Source organism: Bison bison, unplaced genomic scaffold (genome assembly GCF_000754665.1).
Source record: "Bison bison bison isolate TAMUID 2011002044 unplaced genomic scaffold, Bison_UMD1.0 scf7180017864334, whole genome shotgun sequence".
Classification (NCBI taxonomy): domain Eukaryota; kingdom Metazoa; phylum Chordata; class Mammalia; order Artiodactyla; family Bovidae; genus Bison; species Bison bison.
The window spans coordinates 796,449-814,192 of NW_011494906.1; the positions used below are offsets into that span (position 1 = coordinate 796,449).

At 42.1% G+C, this 17,744-nt stretch overlaps 1 protein-coding gene across 6 annotated transcripts in view; it reads left to right on the forward strand.

Annotated features, from left to right (window-relative positions):
* Positions 1-16,346, forward strand: part of STX5 (syntaxin 5) — a 28,437-nt gene extending 12,091 nt beyond the window's left edge. For 5 of the 6 annotated variants that reach the window (XM_010853974.1, XM_010853976.1, XM_010853975.1 and 2 more), the window contains one exon: positions 15,596-16,346. In XM_010853974.1, coding sequence (XP_010852276.1) covers positions 15,596-15,755 — 160 coding nt within the window. In that variant the 3' untranslated portion in view covers positions 15,756-16,346. Of the gene's footprint in view, positions 1-5,073; positions 5,438-15,595 lie in introns of those variants that run through there. The other variant, XM_010853977.1, reaches the window with a different exon arrangement.
* The last annotated feature ends 1,398 nt before the right edge of the window (positions 16,347-17,744 follow it).

Genomic DNA, 17,744 nt, shown 5'->3' on the forward strand with positions numbered 1-17,744 from the left:
CTCTCACATCCATACATGACTACTGGAAAAACCATAGCCTTGACTAGATGGACCTTTGTTGGCAAAATAATGTCTCTGCTTTTGAATATGCTATCTAGGTTGGTCATAACTTTCCTTCCAAGGAGTAAGTGTCTTTTAATTTCATGGCTTCAGTCACCATCTGCAGTGATTTTGGAGCTCAAAAAAATAAAGTCTGACACTGTTTCCACTGTTTCCCCATCTATTTCCCATGAAGTGATGGGACCGGATGCCATGATCGTAGTTTTCTGAATGTTGAGCTTTAAGCCAACTTTTTCACTCTCCTCTTTCACTTTCATCAAGAGGTTTTTTAGTTCCTCTTCACTTTCTGCCATAAGGGTGGTGTCATCTGCATATCTGAGGTTATTGATATTTCTCCCGGCAATCTTGATTCCAGCTAGTGTTTCTTCCAGTCCAGCGTTTCTCATGATGTACTCTGCATATAAGTTAAATAAACAGGGTGACAATACACAGCCTTGACGTACTCCTTTTGCTATTTGGAACCAGTCTGTTGTTCCATGTCCAGTTCTAATTGTTGCTTCCTGACCTGCATACAGATTTCTCAAGAGGCAGGTCAGGTGGTCTGGTATTCCCATCTCTTTCAGAATTTTCCACAGTTTATTGTGATCCACACAGTCAAAGGCTTTGGCATAGTCAATAAAGCAGAAATAGATGTTTTTCTGGAACTCTCTTGCTTTTTCCATGATCCAGGGGATGTTGGCAATTTGATCTCTGGTTCCTCTGCCTTTTCTAAAACCAGCTTGAACATCAGGAAGTTCACGGTTCACATATTGCTGAAGCCTGGCTTGGAGAATTTTGAGCATTACTTTACTAGCGTGTGAGATGAGTGCAATTGTGCAGTAGTTTGAGCATTCTTTGGTACTGCCTTTCTTTGGGATTGGAATGAAAACTGACTTTTTCCAGTCCTGTGGCCACTGCTGAGTTTTCCAAATTTGCTGGCATATTGAGTGCAGCACGTTCACAGCATCGTCTTTCAGGATTTGGAATAGCTCAACTGGAATTCCATCACCTCCACTAGCTTTTTTCGTATTGATGCTTTCTAAGGCCCACTTGACTTCACATTCCAGGATGTCTGGCTCTAGGTCAGTGATCACACCATCGTGATTATCTGGGTTGTGAAGATCTTTTTTGTACAGTTCTTCTGTGTATTCTTGCCACCTCTTCTTAATATCTTCTGCTTCTGTTAGGTCCATACCATTTCTGTCCTTTATCAAGCCTAGCTCTTCCCGGTCTGCTTCATAGAAAATGTGAGAACTTTTCAACCCCCCTCCTTCATCTTTTATGCTCTAGTTGTCACATTTGTTGTATCTACATAAGTTTATAAATCCCACAATACCATAGTATAATTTTTATCTTAAAGAAATTAGAGGAAAAAGTAGTCTTTTGTGTTACTCATATATTTACTCTTTGCATTGCTCTTCATTTCTTCCTGAATACCCAGTTTCCATCTGGCATCACTTCCCTTAAACCTCGAGAATTTTCTTTAGTACCTTTTTTAAAAATTGATTTTTATTTTTGGTTCTGCTGGGTCTTTGTTGCTGCGTGCAGACTTTCTCTGATTGCATTGAATGGGAGCTCTCTAATTGTGCTGCTCAGGCTCTTGTTGCAGAGCCTGGCGCTCTAGGGTGCTTGTGCTCAGTAGTTGGGGTCTCAGGGTTTAGAGCCTGTGAGCTCAGTAGTTGCAAGCACAGGCTTAGTTGCCCCAAGGCATGGGGAATCTTCCTGGACCAGGGGTCGAACCTGTGTTCCCTACATAAGGAGGCCATACAGATTCTTAACCCCTAGACCACTAAAGAAGTCCTCTTTAGTACTTTTTATAGTGCAGCTCTACTAATGACAAATTCTTGTATCTAAAATTTCATTATTTCACCCACATTTTTGAAGAATAGTTTTTCTGCTTAAAGTGCTTTATATACATCATTCTACTGTCTTTTAGCCTTTCATTCCTAATGAGAAGTCAGTGGTAATTCTAACTTCTGTATGTAATCTCTGACTGCTTCTGCTTTTCAATTTTTTTTTCTTCTTTTCTGTGGTTTTCAGCAGTTGATCATTTATGTACCTAGATGTGGTTTCCTTTGAATTTATGCTGCTTGGGGTTCTCTGAGCTTCCTGAATCTGTAAATTTATGTCTTTCACAAAGTTTAGGAAATATTTCACCATTATTTCTTTCGAAATTTTTTCTTCTCTTTGTCTTCTTCCACGAATATATATATGTATACATATGTAAATCAACTGTAGGAATTTCTTGGTGGTTCAGTGGTTAGGACTCTGTGCTTTCACTGTTGAAGGCCTGGGTTTGATCCCTGGTGGAAGAACTAAAATCCCACAAGCTGTGCAAAGCGGCTCCCCCAAAAAATCCACTGTAACTATATTTTGTTGAGATATATGTACATATATATATCTCAACAAATTGCATCTTATTAAGATGCATTTAATGTCAGCTGTCCCTACATTATCAAGAACAAATTTGATCATTTGATTAAGGTGATAATAAATGATCTCTGTTTTTAAGAGTATATTTCTTCTTTGTAGTCAGCAAATGATTTATTGGATATCTTGTTCCCCAAGACCCTTTAACCTGTTTTTAGGAGCCAGTTATGATGCTTGTCTGGTCTGAATCAATTTATCTAATTCAGGTGCATTTTTTTCCTATAAACAAAAGCTTTTCTTTATTAACTGCATGAGCTGAAGTTCATCTTAATCAGGCTGGATAAAACCTTAATTATTTTCCTGTATTTTCAGAGTAAGTAGTTTGTGGAGCAGGTGCCAACATAGAGGCTAAGGAGGTTTTAATTCTTCCTTGTTTTTGAGTATCATTATGGACTTAAGGTTTTTATTTATGTTTTGTATTACACTTAGTTAGGATAATGATTATTTTCAGTGTTCAGATTGTTCCCAGTTTGTCCAGTGAAAGACAAGAGATTTTTGTTTTGTTTTTTTTTAAAGAATGGGAAAAAATAAATGTATGTTTGTATTGTATTGGGAATGATCCAACAGAGAAATAAAAATTGATATTATAACAGGAAGGGGGAAGAACTCTTAAAAGTTTATGTCCTGGAGCAGGTGAGAGGAAGTGGGGAGCCAGTGCATAAGTAGAAGACTTGAATTTAAGAGAAGCTAGTGATAGCTGGGTGGAGAAGGCAATGGCACCCCACTCCAGTACTTTTCCCTGGAAAATCCCATGGATGGAGGAGCCTGGTAGCTGGTAGTCCATGGGGTCGCTAAGAGTCGGACACGACTGATCGACTTCACTTTCACTTTTCACTTTCATGCATTGGAGAAGGAAATGGCAACCCACTCCAGTGTTCTTGCCTGGAGAATCCCAGGGATGGGGGAGCCTGTTGGGCTGCCATCTATGGAGTCGCACAGAGTTGGACACGACTGAATCGACTTGGCAGCAGCAGCAGCAGTGATAGCTAGGAAAGTGGACATTTTCTGCTCCCCCCTGAGGGGAGGGACCAAGATAATTGAACTCAGCACTGTATCAATGGCTGGTGCTCAACACCTACTAGTTGAATAAATAAACATCCTTTTAACCATTGGTTGCCAAAGCTGGATGTTCATAGGAACCCCCTATAGAGCTTATAAAAAATGAGTATCTTGCCAGCCAGTGACTGGCAGCCTCTGCATAAGGCAGGGCCTGGCAGCTAACCAGACCAGGGGCCAGCCACACCTACTGGACCACCTACGCGTAGTCATCCCCATCACAACAGAGGGGCCCACGCAATACGGGGCAGCCCTGGAGCATACAGCTCTGGTAATCAGGAGATAGGATGCACAGGACAGCTCCTACAAAAGGCCATTTCTCTAAGGTCAAGAAACGACCAACCTGCCAGATACATGGAAATAGAAACAGCAAATTAGACAAATTGAGGTTACAGAGGAGCTTGTTCCAATCAAAGGGACAAGACCCCAGAAGAAAAACTAAGTGAAGTAGAGATCGGTGAACTCCCTGATAGAGTTCAAGGTAATGATCATAAAGATGAAAGAACTCCAGAGAAGAATGGATGAACACAGAAGTTTAACAAAGAGTTAGAAGATACAAAGAAAAACCAAACAGATGAACATAACTGAAATGAAAAATACACTAGAAGAAATCAACAGTAGATTAAATGACATAGAGGAATTCTATCGCATTCTATCGAATATCTTCCAGTGAGTTGGAAGATAGAGTAGTAGAAATCACTGAAGCTAAGAAGAAAAAAAAAGTGAACACAGTTTAAGAGATTTCCAGGGCATCAAGTGTGCTAACATCTGCATTGTAGGGGTTCCAGAGGAGGGAAAAAGAGACAGAGAGCATATTTAGAGATATACTTGCTGAAAGTTTTCCTGACCTGGAAAAAGGAATAGACATCCATATCCAGGAAGCCCAGAGAGTCCCAAACAGGATCAACTCCAAAGAGGACCACAACAAGACACATTGTAATTAAAATGGCAAAAATTAAAGACAAAGAGAGAATAGTAAAAGCAGCAAGGGGAGACTTTCCTGGTAGTCCCGTGGCTCCAGAGATAAGAACACCTGAATATGTAAAGGAAATATTAACAGACATAAAGGGAGGAATTGAATAGTGAATGAGTGAGTGAAGTCGCTCAGTGGTGTCCAACTCTTTTCGACCCCATGGACTGTAGCCTACCAGGCTCCTCTGTCCATGGGATTTTCCAGGCAATAGTCCTGGAGTGGATTGCCATTTCCTTCTATTAATGGACACATCAGATAAGAAGTCAATAATGTGTCATTTAGGCACTGGCCTTAAATATAGAGAACAATTCTCCAAAAGCAGCAGAATACAAATTCTTTTCAAGTGCATATGGAACATTTTCCAGGACATACTGCATGCTAGGCCACAAAATGTACATGTGTACTAAGTCTCTTCAGTCATGTCTGACTCTTTGTGACCCTATGGACTGTAGCTTGCCATGCTCCTCTGTCCATGGATTCTCCAGGCAAGAATACTGGAGTGGGTTGTGATAGGACACAAAACAAGTCTTAGTAAATTTAATAAAATTGAAATCATAGTAAGCATCTTTTTCCAGCCACAGTCCTGTAAGAGTGGAAATCAACTACAAAAAAAGAAGAAGAAATCAGCTATAAGAAGAAAACTGCAAAAAACACAAACAAGTGGAGGCTCAAAAATATGTTGCTAAACAAACAGTGGATCACTGAAGAAATGAAAGGAGAAATAAAAATTACTTGGAGACAAATGAAAATGAAAACAATCCAAAATATGTGGGACTTCCTACAACAGCAGTTCTAAGAAGGATGTTTATAGCAGTAGAAGTCTGCTTCAGGAAATAAAAATCTCAACTAAACAACCTACGCTTACACCTGAAGGAACTAGAAAAAGAACAAAGTTAGTAGAGAAAAGAAGTAATAAAAATTAGAGCAGAAATAAGTGAAATAAAGACAAAAAAATAGAAAAGATCAATGAAACTAAGAAGAGATAGACAAGATTGATAAACCTTTAGCCAGACTTACCAAGAAGAAAAAAAAGAGGGCCTAAGACAATAAAAATCAGAAATGAAAAAGGAAGAATTATAACTGATCTACAGAAATACAAAGGATCAAAAGAGTTTACTATGGAAAACTATATGCAAATAACATGGACAACCTAGAAGCAATGGACAAATTCCTAGATATGTTTAATCTCCCAAGATGAACTAGGAAGAAATAGAAGATATGAACAGATATTATCAGTAATGAAATTGAATCAGTAATTTTTTTAATTTTTATTTGCTTAGTTTTGGCTGTGCTGGGTCGTCATTGCTGTGGGTGGGCTTTCTCTGGTTGTGGCAAGCAGGGGCTACTTTCTCTTTGCAGTGTGAAGGCTTCTCATTGCAGTGATTTTCTTGTTGTAGAGCATGGGCTCTAGAGGCTGCAGGCTCCAGTAGTTGTGGTACACTGGCTTAGTTGCCCTCCAGCATGTGAAATTTTCCCAGACCAGGGATTGAACCCATATCCCCTGCATTGGCAGGTAGATTCTTTCCACTGGGCCACCAGGGAAGTCCTGAATCAGTAATTTTTAAAAACTTCCAACAGAAGTCCAGGACCAGATGGCTTCACAGGTGAATTCTACCAAATGTTTAGAGAAGAGTTAATACCTATCCTTTTCAAATTATGTCAAAACACTGCAGAGGAGGAAATGATTCTAAACTCATTCTACAAACCCAGCATCACCCTGATATCAAACCAAAGATATCACAAAAAATAAATTTACAGGCTGGTATCACTGATAAAACATAGATGCAAAAATCCTCAACATATTAGCAGACTGAATCCAACAATGCATTAAAAACATGTACCATGATCAAGTGGGAATATTTATTCCAGTGATGCAGGGATTTTCAATATCTACAAATCCATCAATGCGATATATACTACATTAAATAAATTGAAGAAAAATATATGATCATTGCAGTAGAGGCAAATACAAGATTTTGACAAAGTTCAACATCCATTTATGATTTAAAAAAAAAAAAAACTACACAAAGTGGGCATAGAAGGAACATACTTCAACATAACAAAGGCCATATATGATAAGCCCACAGTTAACACCATACTCAGTGGTGAAAAGCTGAAACCATTTCCTTGAAATTAGCTACAAGAATGCTCATTCTCAACATTATATTACCCAACATAGTATTGGAAGTTCCAGCCACAGCAATCAGAAGAAGAAAAAGAAATGAATCCAGATTTTAAAGGAAGAAGTAAAACTGTCACTGTTTGCAGATGACATGATTCCATTCATAGAAAATCCAAAAAGAGCTCATCAATAAATTTAGTAAAATTGAAGGATACAAAAGTAATTCACAGAAATCTGTTTCATTTTTATCTGCTAGCAACAAACTATCAGAGAAATGAAAGAAACTCATTTACAGTCGCATCAAAGAGAATACTAAGGAATAAATATAACGCAGTAAAAGGACAGTACTTGGAAAACTGTAAGACACCGATGAAAGAAACTGAAGAGGACACAAATAGATAGAAATGATGCACCATGTTCTTGGATTGGAAGAATTAGTATCATTAAAATGACCATACTACTCAAGGCAATCTACAGATTCAGTGCAATCCCTATCAAAATACTAATGGCATTTTTTCATAGACTAGAGCAAGTCATTTTAAAATTTGTATGGAAACACAAAAGACTCAACAGTATCCAAAACAGTCTTGAGAAAGAACAGAGCTTGAGGTATCATGCTCCCTGTCTTCAGATTGCACTACAAAGCTACTGCTGAAACTTTGATCACTATTAGAACAGTATGGTATGGTACTGAAACGAAAATGGGCTTCCCCAGTGCCGCCGTGGTAAAGAATCCACCTACAACGCAGGAGGCAAATGAGATGCCGGTGGGACCCCTGGCTTGAGAAGATCCCCTGAAGGAGGAAATGGCAACCCACTCCAGTATTCTTGCCTGGAAAATCCCCTAGACAGAGGAGCCTGTCGGGCTACAGTCCACAGGGTCACAAAGAGTCAAATGCAACTGAACACACGCTGTGAAACAAAACAGACATCAATGAAACAGAATGAGAGCCCAGAAATAATTGCACATACTCTGGTCAGTGAATCAATGACAAAGGAAGTACGAATATACCATTAAAGAGACAGTCTCTTTAATAAGTAGTCCTGAGGAGACTGGATAGCTGCATGTAAAGGAATGAAATTAGAGCATTTTTCTCACACCATAAAGTAAACTCCAAGTGTGGAAATTCCTGGTGGTCTAGCAGTTAGGACTCTGCGCTTATACTGCCGGGGGCTGGGGTTTGATCCCTGGTCAGGGAACTAAGGTCTAGAAGCCACAAGGTGTGTCAACAAAAAAAGTAAACTTGAAGTGGATTAAAGACCTAAATGTAAGGCCAGAAGCTATAAAAATTCCTAGAAGAAAACACAGGCAGAATACTCTTTGACATAAATCATAGCAATATTGTTTTACATCCATATCCTAAAGCAAACAAAACCAAAAGTAAACAAATGGGATCTAATCAAAGTTTTGCACAGCGAAGAAAACCATTGACAAAACAAAAAGATAGCCTACTGACTGGGAGAATATATTTGCAAATAATACAACTAATGGGTTAACATACAAAATGTATAAATAGCTCATGCACCTCAACATTAAAAAATCAAGCAACCTGATTAAACAAAGGAGCAGAGGGACTTCCCTGGCACTCAAGTGGTTAAGACTTCACACTCCAAGGCAGAAGGTATAGTTCAATCCCTGATTGGGGAACTGGGATCCCACATGCCGCATAGGGCGGCCAAAAAGAAAAAGAGCAGAAGACTTGAATGGATATGTTTCCACAGAAAATGTACAGATGGCCGGCCGGCACCCAAAAAGATGCTTAACATCATTAATCATTAGAGATATGCAAATCAGAACTACAATAAGACATCACCTCATACCTGTCAGAGTGGCTATCATCAAAAAGACCACCAATAAACTGTAGCAAGGGTAATGAAGAAAAGGGAACCCTTGTGCACTGTTGGTGGGAATGTAAGTTGGTGCCGCCTTGGTGTAAAACAGTAGGGAGGTTCCTCAAAAAAGTAAAAATAGAACAACCCTATTGTCCAACAATTCCACTCCTGGGTATATATCCAAAGAAAATGAAAACACTAGTTTGAAAAGATACATTCACCCCATTGTTCACAGCAGCACTATTTAGAATAGCCAAGATACAGAAGCATTCTAAGTATCCATCAACTGATGAATGGATAAGGAAATGTGGTAGGTGTATACAATGGAATACTCTGAACCATAAAAAAGAAAGAAATGTTGCCATTTGCAACAACTGTTACAACAGTGAATAGATTTGGAGTGTAATAGGCTTAGTGAAATAAGTCAGAGGAAGACAAATACTGTATGATAATCACTAAATGTGGAATCTGAAAAATAAGACAAATTAGTAAATATGACAAAAAAGAAACTGACTCAGATATAAGGAACAATTTAGTGTTTGACGGTGGGGAGGGGCACCATGGGGGTAAGGGATTAAGAAGTACAGGCTACTCTGTATGAAATAAATAAGCTACTAGAATATATTGTACAGTTTAGGGAATATAACCAATATTTTATAATATTGGTAAATGGAGTATGCTGCTGCTGCTGCTGCTAAGTCACTTCAGTCGTGTCTGACTCTGTGTGACCCCATAGATGGCAGCCCACCAGGCTCGCCCATCCCTGGGATTCTCCAGGCAAGAACACTGGAGTGGGTTGCCATTTCCTTCTCCAATGCATGAAAGTGAAAAGTGAAAGTGAAGTCGCTCAGTTGTGTCCGACTCTTAGCGACCTCATGGACTGTGGCCTACCAGGCAAGAGTTCTGGAGTGGGGTGCCATCGCCTTCTCCGAAATGGAGTATAACCTTTAAAAATTGTGACTCACTGTGTGGTACATCTCAAACATATAATATTTTAAATCAGCATCAGTTTTAAAAATGAAGAGGAAAAAAATGAATGAATATAACAAAACAGAAGCAGATTCATACAGAGAACAAACTAGTGGTTACTGATGGGGAGAGGGAACGGAGAGAGGCAGGATGGGGGAGGGGTTTAAGAGAAAAATTATATATAAAATAAATGACAAGAATGTATTTTACAGCACTGGGAATATAGCCAACATTTTATAATAACTTTTTAAACTCCTTACTGAATTTCTTTCAGTATTGCTTGTGTCTTATGTTTTGGTTTTTTGGCCACTAAGCACGTGGGGTCTTAGCTCTCTGACCAGGGATCAAACCCACACCCCCTGTGTTGGAAGGCAAAGTCCTAACCACCAGGGAAGTTCCTATAATAACTTTAAATGCAGTATAACCTATAAAAATTTTGTTTTACACCCGAAACTAATGTAGTATCTTAAATCATCTATACCTAATTATAAATGTATATTTTTTCCTCTTAAAAAAAATATGAAGGTTCCTGGAAGTCCACTGCACTCACATCTATGGAGTCGGAATCTCCAAGTGTGAGGCCAGGAACCTGTTTTTTCACCTTGCCGAGTTCTTCAGGCTACTTCAGTGTTCTCAGTTTGGCAAGAAGAAAGGCTATTAGCAGAGGACCTCAAGAAGCGAAGGTGTGGGCGTTTTGAGCAATCCGCAGGTTGACGCCCGCCCACTTGCTCCGAGGCCTTCAGGCAGCGCTGGTCCTGGTGGTTCTTCACTGCCCCACAGCACCAGCAGAGCGCTTTTACTAGTGGTTGTTGATCCGGTGAAACTGGGTGAACATCTCCTTCTGTGTAAAGCGGATTTCCCAGCACTGATCCATCAAGCAGCCTCACATATTCAACTGGGCAATTTAAAAGCTCTGTGAAGACAGCTCTCTTGGTCCTAGAATCAGGAAGATTGACTGAGTCTTACCTGGTTCAACCTGAGATCTAGGGAATCCCTTGCTGAGTTAGGCCATAAACACTAGAGCTCTTCAGGTGACAATGTATTTTGAATATTAAAATATTATAGATTCAAAGAATCAGGTTTGTAAAAGATGTTTGTATTCTTTCCCCAATGTATATGGTTAAAATTGTTAGAGTTAGGGGCTTCCCTGGCGGTCCAGTGGCTTAGGACTCCAAACTTCCCATTGGACTTGGTCCCTGGTTTGGGAACTAAGATCCTCCATGGTTGTGTGTGGGGGTGAGTGTGGGGGGGTGTGTGTGTGTATGTACTAAGATCTTCCGTGGGTATGTGTGGGGGTGTGTCCATGTCCGTCCCCCACGTGTGTGTGTGTGTGTGCATGCTCTCAGTCACTCAGTCATGTCTGACTCTCTTTGACCCTTTGGACTGTAGCCCACCAGGCTCCTCTGTCCATGGGATTTTCTGGGCAAGAATACTGGAGTGGGTTGCCATTTCCTCCTCCAGGGTATCTTCCCAACCCAGGAATCCAACCAGCATCTCCTGCATCTTCTGCCTGCATTTTGGGCAGATTCTTTACCGATGAGCCATTGGAGAAGCTCGGCAAAAAAAACAAAAACCTGAAAGCCTTTTTTCTTTTTTTTAATTAATTAATTTATTTAGTTTTGGCTGCTTTGGGTCTTCATTGCAGCAGACAGGATCTTTCGTTTAGATTTGGGGGCTCAGTAGTTGAGATGTGCTGGCTTAATCGCCCCATGAAGTGAAAATGATAGTGCTAGTTGCTCAGTCATCTCCAACTCCTTGTGACCCCATGGACTGTAGCCCTCCAGGCTCCTCTGTCCATGGGATTCTCCAGGCAGAATACTGGAGTGGGTTGCCATTCCCTCTTCCAGGGGATCTTCCTGTCCCAGGGACTGAATCCAGGTCTCCAGTCTGGAGCGTGTGGGATTGTAGTTTCCCAACCAGTGACAGAACCAGAGTCCTTGGCACTGACAGCACAGAGTTCTAACCACTGGACATCAGGGGATCCCCTGGAAGATGGATTCTTAGCCACTGGACCCCTAGGGAAGTCCCTGAAAGCCTTTTATAAACAAACAGAAAAATAGAATTACCGTGTATATACAACCTGACAACTAATCTTCCTTGAAAGAGTGTCGTAAGTATTTTTCAGTGTTAGTAGTTATTTGTTCTTTGGTTTAGCAAACATTAGTTGTTGCTGCTGTGAGCTAGTCCTCCTGGATCTGGGGGTGGGGAGAGAACACAGGAGGCAGTGAACCGGTGCTGAGTGCAGAGAATGAGATTAGTTCTGGACATCTCGAGCGAGCTCACACTTCAAGGGACAGCCAAGAGGCATGGTTTGATGCTCGGAAAAGAGAGGGCTAACCTAGAGATAAAGGATGTAGGATTCAGCAGCTTCTTGGTGAAACCATGGAGGTAAATGAGACCATCCAGAGACAATGGGCAAAGTGAAAATAAGGCCCGAATAGATCCCCTTGGATTCCAGGTATACCTGGTGAAGGAAAAAATCTGTCCAAGAGACTGAGGTTTTAGGGAGATGAGAGAAAAAAGCAAAGAAATATGTCCTTAGAAGCTGAGGTGGAAAGAATTTTAGGGAGGAAGGAGTGGTTATTTCTTGGTGCCCCTGAGAAAGAAATGTGAATTAAGGATCCTCAGGTGTTATTTGCATCAGGGGGCTTGGATTAACTGGATCAGTGCCAGCAGATTCCGTTGAGTGGATCAGAAGCAATCCAGCAGTAGATTGAAACATAAAAGGAAAATAACAAGGGAGAGAAAATTTGTGGACAATGATATGAACAAGAAATTTAAATTCTGAAAGGATGATATTCTTAAAATAGACACAGATACTCTTGTGTTTGCTTCCTGCAAATGCCAGTGGATCTGGATTTTAGCACTCTCCTGAGAAACCACTGATTTATTCCAGATTTCTTGCAGGAGACCTGGTTTGATTCCTCGGTAGGGAAGATCAGCTGGGGAAGGGATAGGCTACCCACTCCAGTATTCTTGGGCTTCCCTTGTGGCTCAGCTAGTAAAGAATCTGCCTGCAATGTGGGAGTCCTGGGTTCGATCCTTGGGTTGGGAAGATACCCTGGAGAAGGGAAAGGATACCCACTGCAGTATTCTGGCCTGGAGAATTCCATGGACCATATAGTCCATGAAGTCGAGAAGAGTCAGACACAGCTGACTTTCACTTTCTCCACCTGTAGTCTCCTGGGCCCCACCGTAGAATGTGAGACCTAAGAATTTGCCTTTTTTTCCCCCCTGGCTTTGCTGCTCAGGTTCTGGGATCTTAGTTCCCTGACTAGAGATCCAACCTCGCAATGAAAGCCCTTGAGTCCTAACCACTGGACTACCAGGGAATTTCCAGAATTTGCATTTTTGAGGTTCCTGGTGGTCCAGTGATTAAGACCCAGTGCTTTCACTGCTGTGGGCCCAAGTTTGATCCCTGCATGGGGAACTAAGATTGCAAAAGCTACTCAGCACAGCAAAAAAAAAAAAAAGAAGAACTTGTATTTTTGAGATGCTTAATAGGTGATTCTTATTTTTTCTAAGGTATAAAAAACGCTACTGATCTACTAGAGTTCCTTGTGTTACTCGGTCATTTTCCTTTTCCCTCCAACTTGTAGATTAAAAAATTTCAAACAATAGGAAAGTTGGGAGGATAGCAGAAGGGACATCTATAATGATTCACCTAGATTCACCAACTGTTGACTTTTTATCACATTTACTTCCTCTCACCTTTTTTTTTTTTTTCCCTGAATCATTTAAAAGTAGGTGCAGGGTCGGGGACCAGAGGGAAGTTCAAGAACGAGGGGACATGTGTTTATCTTTGGTTGATTCATGTTGATATACAGCAGAAACCACCACAACACTGTAAAGTAATTATCCTCCAATTAAAAATAAATAGGCACTTCCCTGGTGGTTCAATGGCTAAGCCTCTGCACTCCCAGTGCAGGGGGCCTGGATTCAATCCCTCGTCAGGGAACTAGATCCCACATGCTGCAACTAAGAGATCCTGCATGCCTAAACTAAGACCTGGTGCAGCCAAATATTTTAAAATAAATAAAGAATAAATAAATAAACAAAGCTGTGTGTATGTAAAAAAAAAAAGTAGGTGCAAACTTCATGACAGTTTTTTTCAAACATCATGTGTTATCCCCAGATACTTCAGCAGGCATCTGCCAAGAATAAGTATTTCTCCTGAACAGCCTCAATATCATTATCAAACCTAAGAAATTGAACACTTCTCCAACACAACCCAATAATCAATCCATACTCAAATTTCCCCAACTCTTCGAAAAAACAATTAGCCTTTTCCTTTCAATTTAAGATTTAGACAACATTCATACATTCAACTGTTGTGTCTCTTTAGTCTGCCTTTTTTAGTGTGTGTGATAATTTACTTTTTTTTTTTGAGACCAGTGCCTCTTATACAAAGTCATACACGTGTGTTTGTCCGATGTTTGTTCCTCTGATTAAATTTAAGTTCAGTAGTTTCGGCCATCCCTGTAGGCAGTCATATCAGTGGACACTTGATGAGGTCCTCTTTATTGGAGATACCTGTTTGGTCTCTTGTTCAAGGTGGTGACACTCAGACTTAAGTCATCATGGAGGACACTTTGAGTCCCCTGTGCACTGTTTGTCCCTATGATTAAGTTCAGTGCTTTTGGCCGGCTGTGTAGGTGATCACATCAGGAGGCACTTGGTGAGGTTATCTCTGTATCGGCCTGCTGGTGATCCTTGCCTGATTCGTTTGAGAGTGTGTGTGGCAAAATGGTCATTTTCTAATTTGCTCATTCCTTCTACATTAATTAGCTTATATTTTTCCATAAAGAAGGAACTTCCTCTCTTTAAAATTACTATTGAGTGATAGTAACTTCTTCCCTTGTACTAGTTTTCATTCATGGACTCCCATTTAAAATCTTTTATATGCCAGATTGCATTCGTTGTTCCTCCATTTTTGTTAAGTGAAGCCATTATAATTGCCAATATGAATGAGCTTTATTGGGCATGAGATGACAGTGCATCCACACTGAGAAATGTAATTATACCAGAAACTAGGGAACCTGAGACTTTAGCCTCTCTGACATAAATAGGGAGTCATGTAGAATCCAGGCTTCTGTATTTGGACAGAGATTAGGTTGTCATACACCTGACCACCTTGCCAGGACCTTGGGCTTGCAGCCACTGGCCCAGCCTTTTCTCTCACTTTCTTCCTTGATTACCAGGCTCCACCAACTTTTCTGACCTCACAGCTCCCAAAGGTCCCTGCTCCCAGCAACTCCCTTTGCAAAGACCCAAGTTTATATTTGATTTTTAGGATTGTATATGCAGATCAGCTGGGAAATGTTTGATTTTCCTCAGCAATGTCTCAAGCGATTGCCCTTCTTCTGAGGGCTTCTCTATACCCTGAGAGACATGTTCTAATATAGGGCTTTTCTCATCCCTTGACTTTCTGTCCATATCATCAGGTTCTTTTCTCACTTAGAATGAGGGTTTCCTGACCATGATTTTCTGTGACCCCCTTATTGCAAATCAGTACTGTTTATTAGAGGCTTCCCAGGTGGCCCTAGTGGCCTGCCCATGCAGGAGACGCAAGAGACACAGGTTCAAGCCCTGGGTTGAGGAGATCCCATGGAGAAGGAAATGGCAATGGGCTCCAGTATTGCTGCCTGGAAGATCCCCTGGACAGAGGAGACTGGCTGGCTTCAGTCCATGAGGTTGCAAAGAGTTAAACACAACTGAGCACACACCGTTAATTAGACAAAAATCAGTAAATACCGATGAGCAAAAAATTATATAGACGTTTTGGATTCTCTTAGTATGGGTTGGGCACTTTATATAACTCATTTAAGCCTGACAAGAAACCTAGGATTTGTGTTATCCTTGTTTTTTTCTTCCTTTGCAGTTGAGGAAAATGAGACTTGAGGATACATGAGTGGCTTAGGTTCATTAGCTAATAAGTTGCTGAGACAAGACTTGTTTATATTACCCTTCCAGAGCTTTTTCCTCTATGTGTTCATGCTGAATTACTTCAGTTGTATCTGACTCTGTGGGACCTATGGACTATAGCCCACCAGACTCCTCTATCCAGGGGATTTTTTAGGCAAGAATATATACATGCATAAAAAATACAGTTCAACAGCATTCTTTTTAATCCAACATCCTTCTCTTTCCCCTCCTCCCGAACCTATCCTCAGGATCGACGAGAATGTGCTGGGAGCCCAGCTGGACGTGGAGGCCGCCCACTCAGAGATCCTCAAGTACTTCCAGTCGGTCACATCCAACCGGTGGCTCATGGTCAAAATCTTCCTCATCCTCATTGTCTTCTTCATCATCTTTGTGGTCTTCCTTGCCTGAACCCTCTCCACTCTGAGGCACTCCGTGGGGGTTTGGAACCCTTATGGGAGAGCAGGTGGCCAGAGCTGCCACTGAGCCTGTGCAGGGTGCTTGGGAGAAGGGCCCCGTTTCCTTGGAACTGCTAAGAATGACCACTGCCCTCGGTCCCCCACTCCTTGCCTCTGGCCACCCAGCCCTCCCCTCACCACCCTCCAGCCCATGAAACACACACGGTTCTGGATTTGGACTGTGCTGTGAAGTGGCTGGAAAGGAGCAGAGGCCAACTGAGGGGCTCGTCGGGGAGATTGTCTCTACCAGGAGATTTTTATAAACCCTCCCCAGCCTGTCGCAAAGGGAACTTTGGCAGCAAGGGGAGATGATGCCTTTCCCCACGTTCTTGAGAGCAAGGAGAGGAAGTGAAACTGCCCCAGGGACCAACTTTCCCATCTGGGTTAGAATTTGACCTCTTCTTCCTCTCTTCACCACATGAGGCAGGGGGCCCTGAGCCCCTCGGCGGCCTGCACAACCCCAACTTTGGCTGCAGATGACTCTCAATCTGCCAAACGTGCTGCAGCCCGTTTTCTCCCAATTACAGCAAGACTGTCAGCCTCACTAGCCATGTCGTCATTTCTGGGTGGGAGCGCCGAAGAAGGGCCTAGGCAGAAATGGAGGGAGCCTGCTGCCCAGTATTACAACTGAAAGGGCTGGACTGATGACCCTGAGGGGCCAGGCTTTGGGCTCCATGTATACAGCTGCTTCCAGCGGGCCTAACCAAGTGCAGCAGTACTTAATTATCATGGAAAATTCCCTTCAAAGCAGGGTACACGATCCCAGAGTGATTCTCTGATTAGTGGTAACTTCCAGGACCATCTCCAGAAGTATTTGGACCTGTTTCATCTGCATCTTCCAGTCCCACCATTTTCCTTGGGCTGGATGAAGCAGGAGTTATGCCTGCTGCCAGGAGTGAAAGGTGAAGAATTTGTTCCCAGCTCCAGCTGAGGCTCTTGATCCCCTCTTGAAGCCCCTCACCAAATCCAAGCCAATCACAGGAGAATGAAGTAGAGATCTGCCTGGAATACCTACCCTCCAGGAAGGTCAATATGCTTGTCAGTCTTTACCAGGACCCGCAACCACATCATTCTGAGGTCACTGGAGTACCCCCATTTCATACACCCCAAAGGAAGCTCAAGCTATAGTGACAACAGTCACACATTGGGCTGGCTGTAGTACCTTGGGGTTGGGGGTGGTAGTTATCTAGGAGAGCCCTGGCCTTTCTTAGCCCTGGCATTTTCTCTCCGTTTGACCTGTTTTCAGGGGGTGCTCTTGCATCTTAACTTTAGTTGACCCACCATGTGGGTTTAAGCACAGCACATCGATGGTGGGTGGGGCGATCTGTGAAGACGATCGAAGCCTGACAAATGCAGTTTTTCTCATTTGACTCCGCAACTATTTGAGGGAGGGTTGCATAGATTGGAAATTTATTTCATAGTATTTGCTGAGTTCCTGGTACACGCTAGGTATGGTACTGAGCCAGGTGCTGGAGAGAAAAAAAAAGCCATGCATTAGTCAACTCCTTGCTGTCTTGGAGCTTACCTTCTAGTTTTCTATTTCATTTTATAGGCAAGGAAAGCAAGGCATAGATCTGTAGAAGGCAAAGGGCTGAGCTGAGACTTAAGCCCAGGCTGGATCCTCCTAGGGGTCTTGAAGCGGTCACTCCAAGGCACTGATCTCCCATTCCTCAGAAGCCCTTCTTGTGGCCTTCCTTCACTTTTTCAGTTTGAACCCTGGGATGCAGTGGCCATCTCTGCTTCAGCACCAACTTTGGAGGTGCCTGCCGGCGGACGATGAAAGCAGAGGGCAGGTGCGAGTACTAATCAGGGGGATCAGTAAACTAACCAGTACTGGGCGGAGCGTCGGCCCCAAGCCCCGCCCCAGTGTCTCTGCTGGTCGAATGCGCACGCGCGTTTCCCAGTGGCTCCGCCTATGATCGTGGGACGTCGGCAGCGCGCG